Source organism: Cygnus atratus, chromosome 4, assembly GCF_013377495.2.
Source record: "Cygnus atratus isolate AKBS03 ecotype Queensland, Australia chromosome 4, CAtr_DNAZoo_HiC_assembly, whole genome shotgun sequence".
NCBI classification, from domain to species: domain Eukaryota; kingdom Metazoa; phylum Chordata; class Aves; order Anseriformes; family Anatidae; genus Cygnus; species Cygnus atratus.
This window is the reverse complement of record NC_066365.1, coordinates 66,895,301-66,922,167: the sequence shown is the minus strand read 5'-3', so window position 1 is coordinate 66,922,167 and position 26,867 is coordinate 66,895,301. Positions and strand designations below refer to the sequence as shown.

Sequence of the window (26,867 nt, the reverse complement as noted above, 5' to 3'; positions counted from 1 at the left end):
TTTAAAAGCCAAAATTAGCTCTCCCCATTATGTCCTAGCTGTTGGGTTTTTACCCTTTCAGAAACACCTACACCAGCCTCAGCCCCACCAGATCTTTGCATCAGCTGCTGGTGTTTAAAATAGACAGCGTTGATTTGCTTTGCACTTATCTCTCTTGCAGGACAACCTGCCAGTTTGATCTCAATGACAGTCGCTTCTTTGTGGGGCTGAAGCCATCCCAAAAAAAGTGAAGGATAGGATGTGGTGATGGAGGATGTCACCACTGATTTCCTAAGAGTGTTAATAATGATGAAGAGCAGATGAGTCATGACCCAGAAAGGAAAAGTGATGGGTACATGAAGTGAAGACAGAAGAAACAGCAGTGATATGAGGAAACCATATCTTTGAATCTGTTTTGTGCCATTTTCTCCAATGTTTATTACAAATTTGAACAGAAATACCCACCTTTTTTATTTTATTCAAATCTCATCTACAAAACCTATAACTCCAGATTTCAACATTAAAATGACAGCAATTGTCAGATGCTACTAGATCAGCTCAGCATCATAGGTTTCGTTGCACATTTCTTAAGACAACACGTGCAAACTGTTGTGTGGCTAAAATCCTATTTTTGCAAGTGGCCTAAGATTTTATGCTTGAAGCTGTATGGAGACCAAAATGACTATACATATAATTTTGGTGTAACATTGAGGAATGATTCAATAATCACAAAGTTGGACCAATTATAGGATCAGGTAGCTAACCAAGGAAAGGTGGAAATAGTGTTATGTAAGTGTAAAGACAGTTTTCCTTTTCTTTTTTTTTTTCCTTTCTCCTGATGAACAGCCAAGTTATGACTTCAAAAAACTCAAATGTTTAGGCATTACGTAGATGAACACAAAGGAGAAAACAGAGGAATCCTTGCGACTTTGAAAGTGTGATGTTCATTTGATAAAATGGGTACATACTGTTATGTTGGCTAGCACTCTGACCCCACTGACTCTCACAATTTGTTTTTTTGGGGGCTGAGGGGAGTGTTTCCTTTTGCCAAGGGTAGTGAGCTTGACTTGGTGAGTACCTTTCTGCCCCTGTGAACACAAGCATCAATGTAACTTCTTGTGTAAAACAAAGCAACAAAAGCTGGCTAGAAAATTCCATCTTCACAAAAGCCAAAAAAATTGAAAGTTCTTGATTAGGAGATGAAGCAGATGCAAGAATGTGAGAGGAAGGACATGGAACAGTTTTGAGACTCCGTGGTCCCAGCAGTTACCATACCAGGCTGTGATAAATGTTAAAGAGGCTTGAAATATGCTGCTGCCAAGAGGATCCCCATGATACCACGCATTCATCAAGAGAGACCACCACAGGGAAGTGGCAGCATCCAGGAGCCTTTGCAAGCTGGACAATCTGGTTTGAATGTACTTTGCAGAATTTGACTTTTGAATTTCTGGCCATTATCTGCACTTCAGCATTTCACCCTGGGCTGCAGCCAAGGGTACAAACTTTCTTTTTTTCCCCTTGCATGGTGAATTTGGCAGATTAGCACACAGAACAAGGGTTACAGCTAATGTATGGCAGTTAAAACAAACTGCAGTATTTCAGAATGCCAGTTCCCCAGCAGCAGATGATGTTACTTAAATACAGGTCATTTCACAGGTACACATTTTATAACCTTCTGGACAAATGTTAAAGTGATACTGGTAGTGTTGTTAAGGTTCCTATGCTGACTCACTTGAAAAGTTGGTTTTAATTGAGGACACCCCCAGCCCTCTCCTGTATGTTTTAAACTTCAAAATTTGTAGCTGCTTTCTAGGCTTTTCAGCTACTCACTAATCAGTAGATATTGTACAGCTGAGAAGAAATGAATTGATATAGAAAATGTTTAATTGTGACAAATATTTAAATATTGAATAAATGCTGGTGAGGACTGTTGCTTTAGGAGAGAAATGGATAATTCAAGTCAAAGATCAACTTCTGATGATTTTCAACTGCTTTTCACTATGTAAGTAACCACTTTCCCTTAAGAGGTCAGGGACAATTTTAACATATGCTAGAAAGCTAAAAAGCCGGCTGTTCTCCTAGTGGGCATGTCAGCAATGAATACTAGATTGAGGAAATCAAAGGGAAACAGGAAAGGTGGCAAAAAATTTCACAGAAGATTTACAGTGAATCCCAACTGAGGAACCTGAGAGAGGAAAACCATTGCCGTTCGTCTGACCTGGAATAAATGTTACAAGGCTGCCACCATATGGCAGCCAGCCTTTTTATTTCTACAGATTTCATCAGTAAATATGAATTCTGATGAGGTTTGTTTCTTCTCTCCTGGAATCAGTGGTAAAAATAGCCGAACCTTCACACTTTAAATAGTAAAATCCTGACTTTTCCTAACCTGTGCCTTGTGAAATCATGTTTGGCCTCACAAAAAATGGGTAAATCTTTACCAATCAAGCTGGTAACATATATTTTAAAGCCAATGAAGTAACTGTATAAATCATATTATACATATGTATATATACATGTATATAAATATATAAACATATGTTTTATTGTATATTTATTACATACATAACTATATACATATGTATAAAATCTAAATAAATCTAAGCTAAGTTTGTTACTTGTTAGAAGAAAATATTCCTACAGTTCCACATATGAAAACTATATCATATACCTACCCTACAAAACAATCTTACCTTCTCATCAGGTGTAGGGGAAAACTCTTTTTCTTCCAGAGGATGCCTTGAATAGTCATAAGGATAGGTAACAACCAGCTCACCCCCGTGCAGGCTGGCAGAGAGCACGAAGGGGATAGACCTCAACCACTTCATGACTGCTTTAGTCTCAGGTGCTACCTGAAATACAGGAGGAAAAAAAAAAAAAAAAAAGTGTGACTGATCATTCAGCTCTGAAGGAAGTTGGTCCTGGGCAGGATGAAGCCCAGTGGAGAAGGGAGTGTATTAGGAAGGAGAAAGATGTGGCTCTTCAGCTCTTCCATCCCAAAAGTTAATGGGGGAAGAGCAGCAGTTTGCTACAGGGAACAGATGAGACATAATGTTCCTACCTCCCCATAAACCAGAGGCAATCACTGTGGAAAAGCTGAGAAAAGACATAGAAATTTTGATGGAAGAATAACTTCTTTTTATTACAGTGACATTTTCAGCAGTTCAAAGTGATGACAGACTTACGTTAGACCTGAAAATTCCTGGTGGTGTACCATTATTTGCAAGCCAGACCCCCTTTCTAATTTTGTTTCTGAATCAGCAGGATTGACATTGGATGGATAAAATGGGATATGGAGATAAATTTGTAATGCTCAGCACTTGTTGGAAAAACATTGTCTCATTTACCATCCTTTAATCCAGGTTCATCAACAAATAAATGAAAACTAATGGATATCAAGCACAGCAACAATTGCAGTTTACTCGCAGGGAACTGCTGCATATAGGTCACAAAATTTGTCTTTCTGGCAGCCCATGCTCAGTCACAGCTGCCAAGGAGTGGGGACGGGACCCCGGGGGCACTGGGGCTCCCACCTGCCCATCCTGCCTGGCTCCTAGGAGGGATTTCCCGGACCTGCTCCGGAGTCAGATCATTCTTAGGGGTAACAGTGTCATCTGGTGGCCGGCCCCTGCAAGCCCGCAGGCCAGTGCCCTTGGGGGAGGTGAGGCTCTTTTCTTTGCCACTTGGGAAGATAGCGGGGAAAAAGAGCGTTGCCAATCCAGACTCTGCTTTGCATAAGTGCTGACAGGCAGGTTTAAATAAGTAAGTAAATAAACGAGCAAGGTTTGTTATGGTGGATTTACTTCAGCGTTTCTACAGGGCTGCTAACAATGCACGTCACCCTTTGCTTGCATTCCAGGTTTCATTAGGAAATCTGTCAGCCAGCATCCTAGCGTGGCTAGTAAGTAGAGCCAGTGAAGCAAGTCCCTCTAAAGCTTGTGCCATATACTCCAAAAAACAACAGGCCTGGAAAAGCAAGCAAACAAAACCTAAAGAGCTAAAGATTAGGGCTACAACAGCAGCAATTCCTGTGTTCTTTGGATCAGACCCTCTTCTGCTCCACAGGCAGATCACAGTTCTGGGAATGCAATGGGTAACACAAACTTAGGAGAACAGCAGAAACACCACTGTGAAGCAATGGTTCACTGCAGATGTATTACAGCTCCCTGTATGAATGAGAAATCAAAGGATCTCAGGGAAAAGCCATATCTAAATACAGTTTTACATATATTGGTATAATTATAGCCACAGTAGGAAATCACACCTTTCTATAGCCATTTACTTTATTCAGCCAGTCATAGCTCCATGTTCATCTGCACGTCGTTTGGGTGCATTAGCCAAGAAGGGCAACAGCATCCTGGCTTGCATATGAAACAGTGTGGCCAGCAGGTCTAGGGAAGTGATTGTTCCTCCGTACTCGGCTTTAGTGAGGCTGCACCTCGAGTACTGTGTTCAGTTTTGGGCCCCTCGCTACAAGAAGGACATCGAGGTGCTTGAGCAAGTCCAGAGAAGGGCAACAAAGCTGGTGAGGGGCCTGGAGAACAAGTCTTACAAGGAGCGGCAGAGGAAGCTGGGATTGTTCAGCCTGGAGAAGAGGAGGCTCGGGGCGACCTTATCTCACTCTACAGGTACCTTAAAGGAGGCTGTAGCAAGGTGGGGGTTGGTCTATTCTCCCACGTGCCTGGTGACAGGACGAGGGGGAATGGATTAAAATTGTGCCAGGGGAGGTTTAGATTGGATATTAGGAAGAACTTCTTTACTGAAAGGGTTGTTAGGCATTGGAATAGGCTGCCCAGGGAAGTGGTTGAGCCACCATCCCTGGAGGTCTTTAAAAAATGTTTAGATGTAGAGCTTAGTGATATGGTTTAATGGAGGGCTTGTTGGTGTTGGGTCAGGGGTTGGACTAGATGGTCTTGAAGGTCTCTTCCAACCTAGATGATTCTGTGATTCTATTTGACAAGGCTGTACCTTGTATTGGAATTAATAGGAACCTGAGGTACACTGCTCAAGGTGAAACATTAAGAAATGTGTAGCTTGTGGTCAGCATATGTACACAAGCCAGGTTGTACCACTTGTCCTCAGGCAAATCAGACCAGATCCATTTTATCTATCAATCTCGTGGCAGCCTCTGCATCTGTGTCACAACCCTTTCAATCTCAGTACTATAAAGAGGCAACTTAAAATTGAGATGAGATGTAACAACCAACTGAGCAACACAGAGAATTTGGTTGGGCTCATAACAACTACACTCTGCATGTCAGAACCCTAAAACTAAGGCATTTTGTATAATTGTGAAGATTAGACACAGAGTTTCCAGGAAGGGCATAACCTGAAAAACATTTTCAAAAGTCAGATAAAAGGCACTCTGAAAGGAAATGGTAATCCTCTGCACTTTTTGAAGTCCTGCACACCTACTTGAACATTCAGAGGTGGGAGAAGGACACAGCCCACCAGGCTTCATGACAATGAACTCGGCAGTGTCTCAAAAATGCTACCTGCTGAGTTCAAAGTATTGTACAGTGCCTTGAGATAGTCCAGTAATGATTTTCATCGCGAGGGAATATAGAACTGAACCAGCCACTCCCACCTGAATTCTGAAAGCACTGTGCTCGTGCTTTGAGTTCATCTCTTCTGAAGAGCAGAAAACCGTAGCTGGCTTGTGAGGGGTTGCAAGCAGCACTGCCTTCCCTGTGGGTTCTGCATGGGGGCTTGTGGGGTGGCTGAGAGCTGGCTCTGTGCCCATGTTCTCCCAGCCCCACAGCACCAGGGATCTTCCAGAGGATGCTGCCCCAAAATGTCAGTAGCTCCCTGACCCACCTGCAGCAGTCTGGCCAGAGAGGGCATGCCTGGAGCCAGAAACAGCCCTGCTTTCAGTGCTCTCAGGTCTCAGTAAGATTTTTTAAGCTGTTTCTGCAACTCAATGGGCAAGGGTGAAATAAAAAGTTTGACTCAAAGAGTTCCAACATTCAGTCCCTCCCCGTGATTAGCCAACTTGCTTGCTAGGTACCAGCGTAAGCTGTGAGACACTGCTGTGTCACAGAGCCAACGTCTTGTTGAAGCAAATGTTGTGCAAAAGCAGTAATCTCAATGCCACTATTTTTATCCTAATAGCATTTCAGTGACTTTGTGTACCGTGATTAAGGCTTTGAAACGTGCACATCCTTTTTTATCTTGGTTCAGATCCATCAGATGATGTCAGATAATATCTGTGTCACTCTGGCCTTTGACAATTCAATCCATAAACTTTTATTTTATTGTGGTTTCTATGTTTTTCCTTTTTTTTTTTCCATTTTTTTTTCACCAGGGTTCTTGCTTCTCAGTCAGAGGTGATCAGTCTTAAGGTATTCATCTCACAAGAACAATTTGGAACACAATTAGAAAACAGCTAAATTATTTGGGCATGAGTACAGTGAATGGTCACTACCCTTTTTAAACCTGAATCTCATTTATGCCGATTATAGTGCAATTAGTTACTGTCTCCATGGCTTTCAAAGATTTCTTTTCTCCCTTACAACTTCTGTAAGAGACATGAGTTTGTCTGCCTGAAACTGAAGCTTCTTAAGGGAGAGCTTCTTATGTTCCTCGTCCAACATGGTCCTGAACACCTCCAGGGATGGGGCATCCACAACCTCTCTGGGCAGCCTGTGTCAGTGCCTCACCACCCTCTGAGTGAAGAACTCAGAGTAAAGAAGAGCGACATCAGAGCTATAAAATCCAGAGAGTTATGGGGACTCTGGGCTGCACAAAATGGGACAAGCTCACAGCTTGCACTGGACACTGGCACAAAGAGGGGTAAAGGACACCTTTATCTTTCCTTGGTAGTTCTTGGGCCTTCAACCCTGCAATGCTGATTGCAGTGAGAAAGCCTATGGCTGGAGGGAGATCTCCATCCCTTCCTTCATACCTCAAAGTCTGCTGCCCAGCCACTACATCCAAACTTAAAGGGCAAAAGCAGACTTCTTGGACACCTCTATGGAAAAGCAAATGCATTTTCAGGTGTGCTAGGCACTTCTGTATCCTGTCTGCACATGCCTCAGGGGAGAGTACAGCCCATGAAAGAGCTCTCAGGAGACTGGCACTCTCATTACTGAATCTGCAAAGGGCCATTCCAAGAAGGGACTTAGTCTGGTAAGATGTTACAGACACAATTTAACTCATCATCTATATCTTTACGCACAGGCATAAAGGTAGTACTTGATGGCTGAGCCACACAAATATTGACAAGAACTGAAGTTAGTGGCAGCAAGTACATAGAACTGTAGAATCACAGAATCCTTAAGGTTGGAAAAGACCTCCAAGATCATCTGGTCCAACCATCCCCCTACCACCAATATAGTATGAGGTTTGGAACAGCCCTTATATGAGATCACCTGCAGCACACTAGAAAGTTGCAGTATGGTCTCTCAAATCTGCTAATACTGAATACAGCTTCTGAAACAGTTGTTCCCTATAGGAATCCTGGACATCATGCAATGTAAAGCTTAGTGATGATAAGAATGAGGTCCTGCAGTGCTGCCTCCATCCTGCTCCCTGAGATTGGAAGTGGCAATGACTCTTCCTTCCAACACCATTGCAGTCCATCTAGATTCTTCCATTGCCCCAGCTGTTTATTGTCATTTGTAACCATTGTTTTTGTGGAAATCTCATGCCACATGACTTCACATGAAGCCTTTTTACGGTTTCCAAGGCAGAAACCACTATTGCATCAAACCTGTGCAGAACTTAATGGAATGAGATCCAAGTCCACAAAAAAAGGCCTTTCAACACACTGCTGAAGTTTAAATCATTCACATTGGATCATTACACACTTCTGACCCCTCCTGTTATTATTCTTAATTTAAAATAGCAGAATCCAAATTATCAACAAATTTTCCCAGTGATTTGTGACACTTGCCTCTTTGGCCAGACGTATGCCAGTTTTTTTCATGTCAATTCTTAGTCTGTCCAGTTTAGTCCTACATATAAAATTTTATTACCAGAGAATAACTTCAGACTGAAAAATCTCAAGATCTTAATTTCTGAACTGTTCTGTAGTAAATGTGATTTATAAAATTTGTAATTCGTACCTTACCCCACCAATAGGATTGTGGAATGGGGATGTGGTCCAGGCGTGCCCCACGAATTCCAGCTCTTCTGTAAGCCTCTGATGTCAGATCAGGGAAATTTCTGTTCAGGTCCAAGTTCTGAGCTGTCTGTCGGCCGATGACCCATCCATTGTAACCAGCTCCCTAATTTGGAATACAGAAACAAGTTCAGTATAACTTCTTGTCTCAAAATGTCACTTTGCGGAAAAAGGAAGTGTTTAAAATGTCCTTTTATAATCAGCAATTTTTAAAAGACATAAGAGACAAGTTAGAAATGTCTATACAGTTAAAACACAAACAAAAAAAACAACAAAAAAAACATACTTATTAATCATTTTTTATCCCCGTGATCACACTTACTAGCATACAGGAATCATTTCACTCACCAGTGATTTGACTCATGAGAGGAACACAGCAGTTTCTTACTCAACTCAGAGCAGCATGCAGAGTGGGTTAGAGGAGAAGAAAATGAAAAAAAAAAAAAAAATTACAGCTCTCACTCCAAGAAAAGATCAGGCAGAATATAAAACCCCAAATATCATTCTAACAGATAGAGCTCACTGCACAAGAAGCTCAGAAAAAGGTCCTATTTTCATGTTAATGATGTTAATGATAGAAGTGAGGAGAAAAGAAGAATGACAGATAGCACAATAAAAGTGCTGCTTTCGTATGTCTCCTTCAGACACCAGCTGATCTCTGAAAACTGCCATCCTTATGAAAGCTAGATAGTACAGAAAATATTCCCATTTTATTACACCAGCTTTTCTACAAGAGGATGAATATCTATTCCACAGTATTAAATTACATTTCCTTGCAAATTAATTTAAAAGTCATTAAAGTGAGTCAGTGGGCATTCTGTTCTAGAGCTGATAGCAGAGAGTGCTAAATGTGTGAAAAAGTAGCACAGTCATTCCCACGTCAATGCATGCAGGGAGCAGAAAATGACAAACATAGCTCTGGTTGATTTCTAGGTCTGTTCACGTTGTCTTCAGAAAGCAACCTACCGCCAAAGCAGCCTGGGAGCCTAGCTGCTGGTTATTAACACTCCCTCCCATACATGACGCTTCACTCCCAGTTTGTCTTTTCCAAAGGGGAATTTTACAAACAGGAAACACTGAACTTTTTCTTTATAACAAGTCTTTCACCTCTTCTGCAGCCAGTTCATATCCATCTGGATTGAGTGAAGGCAGGAGATGAATTCTGGTGTTATTAATCAAGGTCTGGATGCGAGGATTCCCAAGAAGATATTCCGAACATAGATACTGCGCAAGGTATATCAGCAGCTCTTTCCCCACAACTTCATTTCCATGCATATTGCCAATGTACTTAAATTCTGGCTTGACTGTGGAATATAAAGTAATGAGATGCTTTAATTTGATTATGCCTGGATGGCTTCCAAAAGCAGAGTAACACAGACAGATTACTGATGAAAGTTTTATTTACACTAATTTAATGCATACGCTGCTGTAAACAGTACACCAATTCCAGATGAATTTCACTCTATTACAAGTCAGTCCAGCAACAATTTTAATAGCTTTCTGGATGTGTGAAAAACAAACAAACAAACAAAAAAAAATCCATACCTTCAGGATCCCAAACCTTAAGTGGTAATCATTGCTCTAAGCTTTTGCTGGACTCATCGTTAATTGCGAAGAGAAAATGCTGCAAACAGAAATGTCAAGCTGGTTGGGAAGGAACAAAATACACCCCTGGCACTCTCACTTACCTTGCGCAGCTTCAATGCCTTGTATTGTCACACATCCTAGAAATGACCTGCAGATGTGTAATATATTATCCATGTATTTGGAACAGAAATTAGGTCGTGCATAAAAAGTGGCTTTTAGGCTAAACAGACTTGGAATAAGACTATTAGAAACATAGCCTCATGATTCCCTGTAGTTATTCTCTCAGTTTCCATCCTTCCTTAGAGACTAATGGAAAGTGGAAAATAGATGCTCTTTGGAGACACCCTTTCTTGTCTAGCCCTTCATCTTCATCTCTGATTCTGGCCACCCTCCCGCACTAGACCCAGGAGGGGGGCCGGCACAAAGCTATTATGCCAGCTAACTCAGTCTTGCAAAATCTCAACTGTCCTGAGCAGCATGAAGCAATAGATTTAGAAGGAAATGTTAGGTAATGTGTTAAACTACGATCTTTTATCATGCCATATCACAGTTTTAATTTAAAAGCCTGATTCACAGGCTTTGTGTTATCCTGGCAAATGGAGTATCAACTAGAAAAGACACCTGAAACTTCCATTCTTTACACAAGAGAGGAAGGACAATAGGCCAGGAGATAGGAGTTTAATCTTTGCTCTGTTAAAGACATCTGGGATCTTGGTCAGGTTCAAAGGCACCTCAGAATATATCTACACTATGTAAGTCAGCATGGGAGAGAGTAAAGAGAGCCAACACCAGGCTCAGCTGCCCTCTCAGCCTTCCCAGTGGCATAGCGTACAGAGGACACAGAAGCTTTACCTCAGGTAATAAGCTTAAAATATATTAAGTCAGATGTAGTTCCGTTCTGCTACACTGCTGAGGCTACTTTGATGCTGGAGCTAGTTTGATGAGAAGAAGCCAGAGGCTCTTGCTATATAGCAGTGGCCGCAGCAGTCCACCCAGATTTAATCAGATTCTGTATTTGAGCTGGGATCTGGTAACTGGAAAATAACACCTAATACCCCCTAAGAAAATGATCTACATTTTTGAAGGATTTCATATGTTTTAAAGTCTGATCTCTGCTGTCTCGATGAATCTACAAAATCTGAGGATGAGAATGAGATTATTCCTCTTTGCAGAACAGTTGCAAGGAATCATATTGTAAAGGTACTCAGGTGCTGTGATAAATAACATAAATTCCTGATATTGTTCATCTCTATACTGACAGGTATAACACTAACCAGAAGCTCTGTGTCCAGAGGATTGTTTTCGTTGCCGAATTGCCTGTTTTTTTTTTTTTTTTTTTGGATTTCAACATCCTATTGTACCTGAGGCCTTCTTGCATGTTCTAATTTTTTTTTTTTTTTTTTTTTTTTTTTTAGGATGTGAAGGATTACATTCAGACTAGAAACAGGCATGAGTTTCAGGAAGTATGTAGGGTTTGATGGAACGACCAAAAGGTGACTGGGGAAGTGGTAAATTATGGAGAGGGCAGGTCAGCAGCCAAGAGCTCTCCAAGCTTCTTCATAAGCTGGGCACAAATAAATAATAGTCATACCACTGCACCCACATATATGATCACACATCTAGGAACAAGGAATGTCAACCCTGGTCATAAAGTTAGTTCATAAAGTTATGACATTGCAACTGTGCAGTAATTGCTGCAATGATTCATCAGCCATCACCGTAACTCAGGAACACAAGGGATGACAAATGTTTTTGAGTCAACCCTTTTTACAGTTTAAGTGATATCCTGTTCAAAGAACCTGTTTTCACTCAGATGGATAATCTCCTGGATTTCCCTCAAGCAATGCAATCAACACTGATATAACTCACGTAGCTCATGATGTCCAGGTTTGGTTGAAAACTCAATCACAAAAAGGTCCTTTCCTTCAAAACTGCGACCTATGCTGTAAGTTGTTGCAATGTGGGAGCATCTAGAAGCAGTCTTCTTCAATGTGCTCACCATTTGGGCATATGAATGGTGTTTAAACTGAATAAAAGTTGCTGGCAAGTCTGAAGGCAAATCTTCTTCAACTTCTACTTCTCCTGCAAAGAGAAATTGTAAATCAGTGTTTAAAAACAGAGGATTTTATGAATGTCTATACTTTTCCACAAAATGTCATTTTCAGTAGTAGAATTTTAGAAAATACATCTGCAGTCAAAATCTTAAATCTATGTAGTACATCCTACGCTGTTTATTTTGGCATATTTTGCTTGCAAAAAAAACATACTAATGCATATGTACACTGACACATATTTTGCACAATCTCCAGTTATAATTTGCTCTTTGGCATGCTTAGCACATTTTAGTGACAAATTTACAGATTTTTTCCTTTGAATCTGGTGGATCAAATTCATTTCTGATGTGATTCAAAATGTCTTGAGTTATTTGGATCTTCATCTAAACAAAAATCTGTGACAATCACCAATGAGATAATTTTAATGAGCTTGTCAAGTAGTCATGAATTTATGAGTGCATTACAGTTTCAGTTTTTAAACAAAGTATTTCAAATATATAGACAGCTGTCAAAACTGCTGTCACAGAGGGCAGGGTTTATCTAAATGCAAAGCAGCGTCCAGACATCTAGTGCTGAACTGTCAATCTTGATCTTTGCATATAAGAGAGAGAAATTGAAGCTTCTTGAGCACAATTTACTTAACTGTTTAAAATAAGTGGGACAAAATGAATCACACCTTACAGGTGTTTATAAAGATGACAACCTCAGAGGTTTTGTGCTGTAGACATGTCAACCTCAGTGAGATGATATAAGATCTGTCATCAGAGCTTTCCTCCTTCCTTACCTCGCAGCTTTGCCAGTGGGTCAAAACATCCTTCTTCTTCCCCAGCAAAAAAGCGATCACAGTCTAAGAAGTAGGGCCAAGCCATGTCTATTGCATCAAAAGCAGGGAGGCAATTTTTTTTTCAGGTTTTCACAGACATGCCTGCAGGGCTTTATAACTTTGTCCTTTTCGCACTGCGGGGCCAGCACCGAGCACCCCAGGAGCCTCAGATCTGGATTGCATTCTCCCTGCAGCAAGTTGTGCAGCACACTTATGAGAATGTACTCGGAGCTGTACTCAATCACTTCTCGAGACTTCTGATCCAGGAAATTAGGATACATTGTTTGAGTATAGGCAACATCAGTACAAGAACTTAAAGAGATGTCCACACATTTTGCTATGAAAAGGAGGTAAACATATGAAAAATGACTTGCTTCATCAACACTGAATAGTTCACTGACAAAGTAACAACACATTTAATGAGCTTTTAAAATCATTATTATTCACAGGTAGACTGGAGGCAGTTTGCAATTCACTCAAATGAATTTGACGTTTAACACTACTTGTAGAAAAAAATGATGGAAAATATGCTTAGTCCGGAGATTGATTGTGAACAATTTGATGCAAGTAGATGTCATTCAGAATTCAAATGGCATCTGATAATTTGCTGGGGCATCAGGGTTGTCTGATCAATAACCAGAGCTCTTAAGATAAGATTTATTTTGATAATTCAATACCTAATCACCAATGAAAGGGCAAATCCTTGGCCAGAAAACACTGGAGTACCTGGCCCACATGGGATTTAATTTAACAAGTAGATTGGAAAACAGAAAAATTAACAAAGCCTGGTTTCCAAATGAAAGGTTATCTTATACTCAATTAAATCTTATCATATTTAAATTAAGAGTACATAATGAGTTTATAAAATATCCGAGAATCCATAAAAGAAAAAAATCCCTTTTGGAGGTGTGAATTTTCTGGTGTCCAATTTGATGAAAACTCAGATTTCTGAAAAAAAAATTAAAATAAAAAAATAGTGTATTTATGATATCAGTCTCTCCCCTGTTCTTACCTTTGAGTATGGATTCACTATTAACTAGTGAGATCACATGGACTTTTTCTTTAGTGGTGAAGGCATTAGTAAGGTATCTCTCTTCTTTGCTTGGCCACATAAAATCTGTGAGTTGAATATCTCTGAATCTTCAGCCCCTCTGTGAAGTTTGATTGACATTGCCCAAAGCATTCAAAAGTCATTCTGGGTATTGACTCAGACATGCAGGCCCATAAAAGTGTTTACATTTATATTCTCATAAATCTAATATACTTTAAGAAATCAAGTTAAGGGGTGTTAGGAAGCAAAAATGCTCTTAATATTTACAGCCTCAGAGGTAAAAAGGAAGTAACAGATGTCTCATAAAATTACTAGATATTACAGTAGTGGGCCTGTGTTTCAGCTTCCTTCTCTTGCTAATTTCTCTGGCTTGTAACAAATGATACCACTGTCATAACAGCAAAATTCTCCTCAATGTGAGAGGGATCATCTCTCTCAGAACTAGACCTACTACACCATCAACATCAGAAATCCTGTCAGAAAATAATGAAAAAATACTTAAGGTTTTGAGATTTTCCAAGGAGAACAAGAAAAGTCACATCATACCTTTCTGTACAGTTTGGCATTGACCTGCAAATAAAGAAAAAAAAAAATAGCATTATGGGACAGCAGCATCCATGGTACCTCATGTTAGGAGTTGCCCAGTCCCATTGGGGCTGCTGCAGCTCCACGTACACACACACACATACAAACACGCACATGATCCCCCAGTAGCTAGGCTCAGTCTACCCAGTAGCTGGCCCCTGGATCCACTGGTGAACCGGTTGGCTCAAACATTGACACTCACACTGGTCTCTCTGGTAGCTGGCCCAGACCTAGGGCCTCACTGCTAGCCAAGACCCAGGCTCCATGATCTCATCTCTAGCTAGCTTGGACCTCTTGGCCCCTCAGTTACCAACTTTGAGACCCTCCAGTGTCCCCAGTATCCATTCCAGGATCACAGTTACTCACATACCTCTTGTCCTGTTGTTCTGCTAATCCAGCTTGATGTTTACTAGTAATTATACACACTGACATACACACAAAATACGCACACACTCTGGTCCCTCCAGTTGCTGCACGCCAGGCACAGGAGGCACTCTGACCTGTGGTCCCAGGCCTGCTTCTGGCAAGAGGAGCCCCATTCACCCACAACAATGCAGAAAAGAGAGACCCTCATCCAGGCAAAGACTTGGAAATGTAGTTTAATAAGAAGACAGGACATACTGCAGTGATCAGGCACAGAGCACGGCCACACAAGCTCACTGACCAGCTGGTCTTTGGCTCAATTTTAAAAAGGAGAACTTGATAATATATATATAAAGTGTAGTTGTATAAGAAATGTGGCCTATGTTTGAAATAGGCATTGTGCTGTGCAACCCTGACATTTCTAGACATATTTAAAAACTATAAGTTATGTGCCTAGGAAATTTCACTCATGGAAATTCAGGAACATGGTTTAGTCCAAAAGACCACAGGAGTCCACTTGTACGTATCAAGATGCTTTACATATTTTCACCTAAAAAATCCATTGGTCCCACATAATGTTGTGTGTGGAAATTTCTCGTAAAGAAATAAAGCCTCTGTTGGATATGAGGGGACATATTTCTTCCCCATACTACTTCATCCTCTCTCTAACAACTGCATTTTATAATCCGTTTAACAACATCTTGAAACTAATTATTTGTCTTCCCAACTACTCTCACAGGAAAGCTTTTCCAAAAGCTCACTCATCTAATGGCTAGAAATTGCCTTTTAATTTCCTGCCTAAAAGTATTCATGGCCAGTTTATATCCATGTGTTGTTGTGCCAGCATTGTCCTTCAGCCTAAATAGCTCTCTGCAATCCCTGGTGCATGCCATCTCCACGTGTTTATGGAGTGCAGTCAGATCCCCTTAGCCTTCTATTTACTAGGTCACATAAACCAAGCTCATCTGATTTTAAGATACTTGATTTGATGACCCAGGAGAGTCTTCTTTTGCTCCTGTAGCCAACAATTCTATATTACCCTTCTCTGATTCTGGCAACAAAAGAAAATACTGTTACTAAAGTTGTTTTCATCAGTGCCTCATAGGAGCTAAGCCATTATGTTTAAGCTTTTTAAACATTGAAGGGCCTTGTGATATATTAGGGAATCTAGCTATGTTGCTCTTTCTTCTAACTCTCACTGAGAGTACAGGCATCTAGCTCTTTGCTCAGTGAATTGAACATTTGTCCTCACAAGACCATTTAAAAAAAAAATTCTCTTTTCCTACTAAGGAGAGTTTAAACTTCTCCTCCCAGCATATTTGTTTAAATGTAATAATCTGCATATGTGTTGCTAATCAGCTGATCATTCTTTAGCCAAAATAAAATCATTATAATGAGAACAAAATTAAGCCTGGAATTTTATCTTGGAGGCAGACATTTAATTGGAAATGAGTCTGGTTCTATATTATGAATTGTCGTTGATCCACATTATCTCATAAAAGAAATGAAGGATCAGACCTAGCAGAAACAACCTATCTCCAACACCAGCAAGTTCTGTAATCAGCAAGCTGAAAAAAAAAAATATATATATATATATGTATATATATATAGCTATAAAAACTCCTTTCCTGGACTGTTTCATTATGCTAATATCAATAAACAATACCTGGTTCTTTACAAGTGCCTTCTGTCATAGGATTTGAGTATGTTTCCCTTACTTTGGAATGATCCTTCAGTGAGTTACCTACTAAGGTCAAGGCATTTGTAAAACAGCCTCAGCTCATCCAGATCCTCTATGTAGTCTTACACCTGGGGATAATCAAAGGAGATAATTTTGTGCAGTGTTAGTTGGGAAGGAGAAAGGAGTGATCACTTCTTAGTGATCTTAGCTCCAGCTATTATCCCTGCTTACAAAATTGGATGTCACTTCCTCCTGGAATCTGGTTAGTTTATATCCTAATGCCATCACACCTGAAGCTACTCATGGGGCCTTGGACACAAGTCTGGAGTCAGCCAAATGTTCCATAGAGGTGAAAATCTGGTGTGGATGGGATCAGCTGGAGTTCAGCCAGGTCCCAGTAAGCAGAGTGATGCTATATCTCTGGTTATAGCCAGAGTCATTAGCAATTAGCAGCCTTCATTACATTAAAAAAAAAACTTAGAAAAGACTGTATTGTAGCTACCCTTATGTTAGACTGGAAGGTTGTGTACTGTGAGTGCAGTTCTTCATGGGTTCATTTGGGGAGTATGAATGGTCTTTCTACATGCCCTCACGTTTTCTCACAGATAAGAGCCATTTCCCCTTTGCCATCTCTGTGACCCACTACAAATGTCCTTTTTGTTTGTCTCACTGACATATAATGATCAAATAATGAAACTGAGGCATACACAGTTTTCCATACCACTTGTGCAGGAGTGCTATACCCATCAGTTAGTTTGACACATGGCACAAACCTATTTTCAGTGGTGTCCCAGTATTCTGCTTATTCAGCTGGAGCAGAAAGGTATTCTGGCAACAAGCTGGAACAAGCAGAGTGAAACAAAGGGCAAATGCAGCAGGCAGAGTCTGGGCATGGTGCTGCTGCTTCCCCCTGCTCTGGCTCTCCAGCAGCAGTCTGACTGCTTTTAGCAGATGCTTCTTTCTGCCCAGCTGGCCAGAAGGAAAAGTGCTGGGAAGCAATGGATAGCTGATGGAAGAGACATGAAACTTTGCTAAGTCATATCCTGTAGCTGGGTTCACAAGAGGTCTGGATCACTTTGTGAGCAGGAAAAGAAGTTAATACAGGAGAGACAGACAGCTCTTGTTCCAGATTTTCTGCCGCCTAGTTTCTACACTTTGTAGTTTTTATCATATTTATTAAGAGAGGCAATCTGTAAAGCAATATGGCTATTACCCGTTAGCAAAGCCATTGCTTTAAGATGATAGATTTATTTTGCAGGTGAGAAACACAAATCCACATAAACAGATACTTTTCCTGTGGCAACTGAAGTTGTTCATCTCAGGATGTGATAAGCAGGGGTAACCTTTCAATAAAGGATAAAGCTTTTTAGGATAAATCTATGTTTAGATTCTACGTTTTCAGCTACTTTTTGGCCTGGGATGTTTCTCACAAACTTGGAGTTACTGAGTCTCACTGACTGATGAGCAGCAAAACTGACTCCTTCCTCCTAGGTCTTAAACTTAGATTAAGCCCCACATATTTTCAGCATACCATGCCATTTTCTCCCTGTCTGCCTCTGCCAGAGATGTCTATGCAACTTCTGCCATCTCAGAGGCCAGCTCTGCCCATCCTGTGGCACTTCTCTCCACCACAACCCCATACAGGCTGCTATATAATCTAAACATCAGCCACGTCTCTGTCATGTAAACACCCACAAGTGAAGCAGCTTGAGCTTCCAGGTTATCAGGAGTTAATATACATACAAGCAAGAGAGAAAAGGTCTGGCACAAAGCAAGCCTTAAATGTGTATGTGTGCTGATGTGGTGTTTGGACATTTCCTATGTTTCCTAATGCCAATGCTTGCATATGTTTGGGAGGGTGCGGCTCTGAGAGGGCCAAAGATAATTCTCCAGCGCCTGTACTTATATAAATAAGTGTGGATGCACGTAGCTGGGTCAGAGCCTCCCTGTGTGTCTCTCAGAGGCCAGCCCCAGAGCTGCAGCTGCACGCTCTCCTCCTGAAGCTCTGCATCCATGGGCTCTGGGTGCCTGTGCACAGAAATGACAAATCCCCATCCCTACTTGTCACAACGTGCTTCAGCAAAGCCAGCTAGGAGAGTTCAGCCTCCCCCTTTCTCTTTTTCATAAGAACACCAAGCAATGATATAGAGAGAATTTCTCAGGCCTCTGGATTAACTTGGCAGGCTTCAGTTGCTGCTTCTTGTGTGCTTGAAAGAGCCTAAAGCTCTTCCATTTTTTGAGCAGAGGCTTCCCTGGGCTCAGAGGAAGACAGTGCTGCCTCCTCTCATAGTCCCATTTGTGGGCAGGTTGCTACAGAGAGACCTTTTTCTTCCTGACCTAGAACAGCCTTTTCAATTTTTTATGTTTACTTTTCTACTTTAGTTTTTCCACCAGAGGTACAAAAACCCTTTCAGTAGCACAGTTTCTATTTAAGATTATGGATAAAGTCACTTACTGAAGAGGAGAAAAGCCATTTCAAGCTTTCTGAGCCTTCTCTATAATGTACGCTTCTGGTTTTAATTTGCAAAAGCAAGCCTGAAAATCTACAATGCAGCACATACATATTTTACTGCCAAGCTTACATTTTTTCCCCTTGATGATTCAGCACTGAAAGCAGAAAGCTGCTGTGATTAACCCTAACCCAGACAATAGAGCTCAACTGCTACTTCCAGTGCCATATCTTGGCTGTTTGCCTTTTCAAGAGCAACGCCAACAGGAGACTCATGTGCTTAAGGATATGGAATAAGCCCAAGGGTCAATCTTAAATTCAAAATATCTAAATCATTCAGTAAGGCTTACACAATTGCATTGTTATGACTGACAGATTGAACAAGATTAGATGATTTATCTTGTACAAACCAGTAACCCCCTACCACGTTTCTGGTTTTCTTACATTATTTTAAAGTGGGAGACATATGTATTCATTTTAGCCTGTTTATAGTCAAAGCCTCTGCTTTTCCAAACAAAACATTTCAATTTCTCGTCATGTTAGTATTGCTGTCTCTGCAGTTCTACACAGTTCATGGAGTCCATCTATGTTGTAACACTGAAGGGGCCAAACTTACTACCAGCCACAAGGTGTAAACACTGTGGGGCTGTATCATTTTGCAAAACATTGCAACAGCACCTGCAAACAGCAAACCACAGCTGGCCTCCAGAGTTTACTCCTGGCTACAGCATGAGGACAAGAGCAGAAAACATGGTAAGGTATCAGAGGGTGGAGGAGGACTGGAGAAATAAAGGGACTAATGGCAGAGAAATGAAGCAGCTGAGTAACATGGCCCGGGTGAAAATAGTCAACCAGAAAGCAGAGGAGAGAAGGCAGCTATATATCTAAGGCACATGTGCAGGGGCAGAAGTGCACAAGACCTCCAGCCACAAAAAAAAAAAAAAAAAAAAAAAAGGATTTCAAGGAAAATTGGAGGAGATAGAAGAATAAAGCAGCCCACGTGATTAAATTATTTTTCTGGATACATCAGAGCCTTTGTGAGAAGAGGACTATATTCCTGATATTAATCTTCTACTCTGGCAATTACTATAACTGCCCCAGGAGAGTGATGTTTCTGCAAATGGGCAGTAAGTGGTTTGCAAGATCCCAACGTGTGGGTGGTAATACAAACCTCTTTTCAACCCTGTTCCCTCACACGAAGAAGCCTGAAAGCACCTGAAAGAGATTAATGCCTAATCTGCCTTCACTTTGCAGAGCAAAATCACAGCAGGAAGAGACAAGCCGATGTTCATTATTAATCACCCTTCTTTCTAATCCACCTGCACCTTGGCATTCAGTTAAGCACCCCTTTTTATTGAGGTGAAGGTGTTCTCACATTGATGATACTTCAGCCAGCTCTTCCAGGCTTGCCTCTATCACAGGGCTGTAGCTGAAGGTTTCCCCGCAGGCAATGGGAGCTCATGCAATCTGCAGATCTCAACCCCAAATCTGTGAAGCTGCTCAGAGACCTGCCACTTAGCAACAGCTCTAAGCCAACCTCAACAGTGGCCTGTAATTCTCTGCTGTTTCTGGTTATCCAGATGAAACTCAAATAGAGCTGCAGTTATAGGAACCTCAAACAAACTGAGGAAGAGCACAGCTGCCTGTCTAGAAGACTGTCTTGGTGCCTTTAGCAATGGGATTTCTTGTGCCACCTCAGCTGTGTCTGTCTGGTAAGTGCTGCTCCAGGGATAAAACCCCCCAGATAAAACCCACTAAATGCCTTCTTTTTTTCTTTTTTTTTTCCTCTTTTTCCTTTTTGGCCTCAGCTGAGAAGTTTTCCCAGTTCTGAGGGAAAACCTACCAGTTGAGAAACCAAAACACAAGGAGAAAACAACAACAGCAAAAACACCCAGCAGCTGCCAAATTGGCTGAAGCCTTGCTGGGCTGCACACGTGCTGGGGCTGCCCTTGAACACTCATTTGTTCTGAACCAAGATGAGCTGGCCATGTATAGGAACTATCTCTCAGTGTCTGACTAGTAAAATTAGAAGAAATCATCTCAGATATGGGGGATGCTGGTGTTAAAACTATTGTTACAGTGAGAAAGCTGAAGAAGTCAAGAAGTCTCTACAAGTATCTTCTAAAGGATCAAGCTTTTGGCAGGGTGACTGGAGAAAGGTGAAACCACCTATGAGGCTGGTAATAGGGAGCTGTGATACTTCTATAGCTTTACTTTGTGATTGTATATAGTCTAGAGTTCAGTTCCCACTCTCCAAGTGCTTTGACCAAAAGCTTACCTCAGAGACTTCGAGTAAATTCAATGCTGTTGAATGCCATAGGCCTGCATCCAAACTGAAGTTTTTATGTTGGATTCCACAATCTTTCCAAAACATTTGCTGAAATATCATTCTGCCCTCTCTAAGCAGTCTATACAGCTCCCTAGCATAGCCTTGTCTTTTCAGTAGTTTAGATGTGTGAGATTGTAATTAACATCATGCCTGGCTCTGCTGCAAGTGGTTGAGTTTTGGTCAAATGTGGTATTTTTAATGTTACAAAAGATTGCTAGTTACTTCAACAGGCAACTAAAATCTTAACACTTGAATTTTAAAGTCATGGTTTAGCTTCATATTGTCTCCCAAATTGTTGTGTCCTCTAATAACCCTGTAAAACTGAAATAGTGTCAACTAAATCAATGGAGTTACAACAAGATAAACAAAGGGATTGAAATTGCAATGGACAGACCAACCCTAAATCATTAAGCTCCATTGACATGTGACTGCTGCATCCAAGTGAGATGGTCACTGTCCAAACAAGATTTAGTAGTCACGAGAAGGGACAGGAGTCCTATAGACAGATAAGGACAAAGCCCACCAGCCCCACACACGATATTCACAAAAAGCTGACTTCCTGGCACATCTGCATGCTCAGCACCTCCTTGCACTATGACACCCACAACATTTATCCAATATTCAGTCCAGTTTGAGGAGGGAAGGGTTCTCACATGGCCTGGGCAGCCCAAATGGGAACATTGTAGCTGTTAGCCCTGGACAACCCCAAACTGGCTGTATGACAGGAAAGGTGATGTCAAGAAATGCTAAAGGGGATTAATGATTAGTGCTATGGAGTCTTTCTAACAGCCTAGATGTGTCTCACAGCAATAGATTTTTTTTTTCGCAGGTTTTGATTTCTGTGTGTTTACACACCCATACTTTAGAAACATCTAAGAAAGTATTCTGAAGAAAACTTCATCTTCAGATTAAAATCGTGCATAAACTATTTCAGCAGTGAAAAGATAGTTCCACATATTATTTTTTGATATAAGCTTACTTTCCCCATGTAAGCAGTGGTTTCTGATCCCATTTCCTGTGTTAAATGTAGCCAAAGATCAGTGTTGCTGAAATATTAGTGTAAAAAATACTAGAGCCACTGGTGGAAATCCAAACAGCTCACATGACTTGATGATAAAATCCGGGTTTACGAGAGCTGGAATTTCTTGTCTTGTGAGCATGCATGATGTAGTTCTGCATTTTTTTGTTTTGACAAGACTTGGACACATCCATCTCAATGTGTCCAAGCAGGCAAGGCTCCCACAGCTTGGGCTTTCCCACACGGGTGTCATGGCCACACTTCTGAACCATTTCTGCCCATGCCAGGCACAGTGGGGTAAGGGACCCAGGTGGCACCGCTAGCCCTGGGGTCAAGGAGCAGCACACAAGCAGCTGGAGAAGCTCTGTCTGTGTGAGGACACGGGCATGGTTTCAGCAGGAAAAAAAAAAATGTGCACAGCAGCTGAACTAAAATGTTCAGGTCCCACGAAGCTGGGGCCAGCCTGAAGCTTGTGGGTGACATTTCCCTTTGTCACTTTGCAATGAAGCAGGGCATGCTATGGAGATTAGAACGCTGGGGAGGAGAAAAGCATAGTGCCTGCATGTGAAGCTGCTTTTTCAGTCAGTCTGGCTTTCCAGAAGATCTTACTCACTGCTGTAGCTTAGGGAGCTCCTTCCCATCCCCAGTAGTTAATCTCAGAGACCCTCAGGAGGGGACCAGGAGCAGAGCGCGGGGGAAACACCAATGGACTGGAAGAGGAGGTGGCACGCTGGTGCCAAGCTGCTCTCCAACCTCAGCAGCTCTGGTGACAGCCTCACAAGTGACTTCCAATGAGCTGTCCCACCTGTCCCCAGAAAAACTTGAATTACGGAGCAGGGGATGGATTTCACTGCAAGGCAGCTGCTCAGGCATCCCGTTTGCCTCCAGAGCCGCCGTTCCTGCCCAAAGCCCACACGGTGGCACCCCGGGGCCAGCTCGCGGGTGTTCCCTCCGCCCTGCCGAGCTAAATCAGCTGCCTTTAGGGTTTCGAGGCATATGACCTCAGCCCGCTTCTGCTTTGTTTTGATTTTTGCTCTCCCTGCTGCGTTTAACTCATCCCAGCCGGAATGCATCAGTATTCAGAGAGGTGTTTGACGCTCAGATAAAGCAGGAACCTGTGCAGTTAGCTCCCCCTGACAAAGGCTGGCTCCCTTTAGGGCAACATGCGAAGCTGTGCTTTTCTTACCCAAACTACAGGCTAAAAAGCCAGTAAAACTCATCAGGGTCTGAAAGTTCTGACCCCCAGGGATACAGTGGCTCCCCAGGGACACAGCACACACCTGAGATGGGATCTCTCCTCTCTTAGTGCTGTGGTCCCCAGCTGCTACTCAAAATGCTCTCCACATGCTGTACAATGCCTGTGCCATATGATAGTGATGCCTTTGCCACACATTAGTTAGTGTTCCGTGTTAGTGAGTGTCCTGTTGTAGGGCTGGATGACAACAACCATCTTGTTATTTTACTAAGCAGGAGGGCACAAAGCATTTTGAGAGGATCTTGGTATTGTTAGCCTAGTTTGGGATTGATTTATTATTAAATAAAAAAAAAAAAAGTCACAGCAGAGCAAATATCACTGAGAAGCCTGCAAAAGCAGCTTCAGGCTTGCTGTGAGCCAGTCAGGGGCACTGCTTCCCTCTGCCCCCTCTCCTGCATGAGCAGCTCGGGGCTGCACTCCTGCTGCAGGGCACTGTGGCTCTTGGGAATTGAGATCCACCAAGATCTGCACTTGCCAAAAGGGAGACGCTCCCAGCACTGCAGCTGAAGGCATAACCTACTGCTGCTGGGTATTGGACATGAACAGGTTCAGCATTTCAGTCTCCTCTGTTTTCATGTTGCCGTACATGACATTACCTCCCCTTTGGAAAAGGAAGAGGAAAGCTGGCAGGTCTCTGCACGTCCAGGTTGCTACTTCGTTCTTGGTCCAACAACCCTTAATCTGAAGTGTTCCCCATTCTCATACTGCACACCCCATAATGATGCTGTCAGCTCACTTTCCCTGCCATCAGCCATCCTCTAGAACCATATTCAGTAGTCCAGCCCTTCCATGTGCAAGTTGTGTTTCCACCACCTGCCTCTGCTCACACCCTCCCCTACAGACAGCACAGTTGCAGACACACAGAAAACAACCTGCTATGGAGTTAACCCTTGATGCTCCCTGCTTTTGCAGCCACCAGGATTAATAATACCCCAGAGCACAACTTTGATCAGCTGGAACTGGAGCAGAATCAGAGCTCTCTGAGAAAGGGCATGCTGCAAACCACACAGCCTTTTCCTGTAATTGGCTGTAAATAGTCGACGGTGCTTCTCTTTGTGCAGTTTTATCCAGAAATAAAATCCCTTCAGGCTGTGGTAGACCTCACTTTGATGTTCGTGGGAACAGCACTCTCAAATTATATGCAATACATAGCACATGGGTTGCGTTGTGTAGCAGTTCAGTGTCAGCGACAGTCTATGGCTTATATTTAAGAACTGAAGCATAGCTGAACTTCTTTGGGTAACAAAAAGGTCACTTGCACTGACTTTCCTGTATTCCTGTAAACTAAGTCTTTTTCTGAATCACTTTGAATTTGAACCCTCTGAAAATAGTTTTCCTCTCCCTTACAGTTTTCCTGGAACTGACCTTGTCACTACACAGGAATTACTCCACACTCACCTCCCCACTGTCTCCACATAAAAGAAATCTGAATTAAGCCCACTTGGTAAAAAAACCACCACATATTTTTAAAAGTTATTCAATATTCTTCTTTATTCTTCTTTATTAGTCAACTGGTTACTGAACCAAGAGCTTTCAACTCATTTAGCAATATGTTCCTATCTCACCTCTACTCTAATGGGCAAGTCTGTCCTTCCAGCCAATCGATTCATACAAATTCCACGTTGCTTATAGCAACCTACAACACACCCTCCAGCTGTCACATCCTAATAAATCTTCTCATATTTTGGACTTGAAAAAAAAAAAAAGTGACCTAAAGCTGAACATAAGCAGATTTTATTAAGCAGAAAAACATACACAAGGTCGAAAGTTCACCTTCCTGCAATCTGACTGCCAAATTCTTAGAAGGCAAGGCCAGAGATGGGGAGAACCCACAGCATTCCTCAGACACAAAGGGGGACCCTACTGACAGGGGACTCTAATTTGACGGAAAGACATATCTGCACATGTCCTTAAAAGAGAGTGATGGGAAAACTTTACATTCCCTTATTTTACAGGCTTGCTTTTCTGTTTCAGAGCCACACTGCTGTCTGCTTTCCCATCCATGCTTCCCAAGCACAACCCCATTTTCATCACAGGGGGGCTGCAAGGAGCTGAACCCCCATCTCTAGGTGGGGGGTTACATCTGCCTCTCTTGTCTTGAAACCTGAGCCTTTTTCTCTGCTCATCTGCAGTAGAAGGAAAGAGAGGGGAAAGGGGGCTTTTGGGGTGGTTATCCTTACCTAGGGTCTCCTGGCCGGTTTCGCAGCGGGGCGCCGGCTTGGTGGCCCTAAGCAGCCCGGTGAGAAGGAGCAGGACCCTCAGAACCATGCTGGAGCCCCTTGTGCAGGCAGCACAGTGATGTGGCACTCGCTGCCTGATGGAGTGACTCCTTCACTTGGAGCCTCAGCACGGCTCTGGCTCTCCAAGCCGCGGAGGAAATCAGTGCACCGCGAGGGCATGCCCACGTCTCACAGCATATGCAGTCCAGGCGTCAGATTTCAGCTAGCATTTGAGCTTGGAAAGCAAAAGGCTTTGAGGCAGAGAGGGAGGAGGAATGAGCTCTCCCTCCCCTCTGCCTCCCCACAGCCTCCCTGTTGCAGCCTGGTTTGTAATTTCATTAGCAGTGTGAGTGAAGGGGGGTCCCCGCGGGGATGCGCTGCTTTGGCTCGGAGTCCCACATGCTGGTCTTTGGGCAGTGGTTCTCCTAAGGGAGAGGGGAGCTGCATTAAAGCCTGTAACACTGCAGCCAAGAGCGACTGCCTGAAGAAAACACAGGGAAAAGAGGCAGAGAGAGAGAGAAAAGGAGACAAACAAACGCAACTTTCTTCCCAAAGAACGGTGTTTCATAAGCAGCTTAAATTGTGAGTTTAAAACACAGCATGACAATGTAGGGAATCCAAGCTGCATCTCCTCCAGCACAGCAAGAGTGGGAACCCACTAAGTAGGATCCTCCTCCATAGGCTCCTCCTGGGCTTGCCAGTTGCTTAAGATAAGATCCAGTTTACATGAGTAAACTTGGAGGGTTATAAATCTTTTCTATTCCTATTAAAATAAAGAGAAAGAAAAAACTTCACAGAAATCTAGGGAATATAAAAAATAAACAATATGTGCTTTAACTGGATTGTTGTTATATATTAAATGTATTTAAAATTGATTAATTCTTTTTTGCTATTTATTTTTTTTAAACAGACAGATGTATAAAACAGGTATAGTGCCAAAGCTTGCCTTAGGTAGGATGTGAATTCCTTCCTTTTTTTTTTTACCTACACATGAAATTTTTTTTTTTTTCCATGTGTATCACAGGAAAAGGATTTTTTCTTCAAAAATGTGGACTAAAATAGACTAAAGTACCCTGTCTTTCCAGGCAGTGAATGTTCCCCTGTGGAAGGATACCTGCTTACACATAAGAGCAGAGAGCCTCGCCTTGCAGTTAGAGCACACCGACTCCCGCTGACCGCTATCAGAGGGATCGGTAGGGAGTTACGGTGCTGTATGATAATGTAATCAGATGAACCACCCTGCAGGGGAAGACACAAAACAGGCTGACAGGGCAGGAGAACACTGTATGCCTCTAAAAGTAATTGATGCCTCATCATGTTTGGGGGGTTATGCTAAAAGAAGGATTTGGGAG

General features: G+C 42.2%; 1 protein-coding gene across 1 annotated transcript in view; it reads right to left on the bottom strand.

Annotated features, from left to right (window-relative positions):
• CPZ (carboxypeptidase Z) overlaps window positions 1-25,614 on the bottom strand; it is a 33,508-nt gene extending 7,894 nt beyond the window's left edge. Inside the window, 8 exon segments of the mRNA XM_035547298.2 lie at window positions 2,673-2,831; window positions 8,046-8,207; window positions 9,209-9,405; window positions 11,558-11,770; window positions 12,527-12,647; window positions 12,649-12,902; window positions 14,163-14,186; window positions 25,477-25,614. Of these exon segments, the coding sequence (XP_035403191.2) occupies window positions 2,673-2,831; window positions 8,046-8,207; window positions 9,209-9,405; window positions 11,558-11,770; window positions 12,527-12,647; window positions 12,649-12,902; window positions 14,163-14,186; window positions 25,477-25,564 (1,218 nt within the window). The 5' untranslated portion in view covers window positions 25,565-25,614.
• Window positions 25,615-26,867: the final 1,253 nt, after the last annotated feature.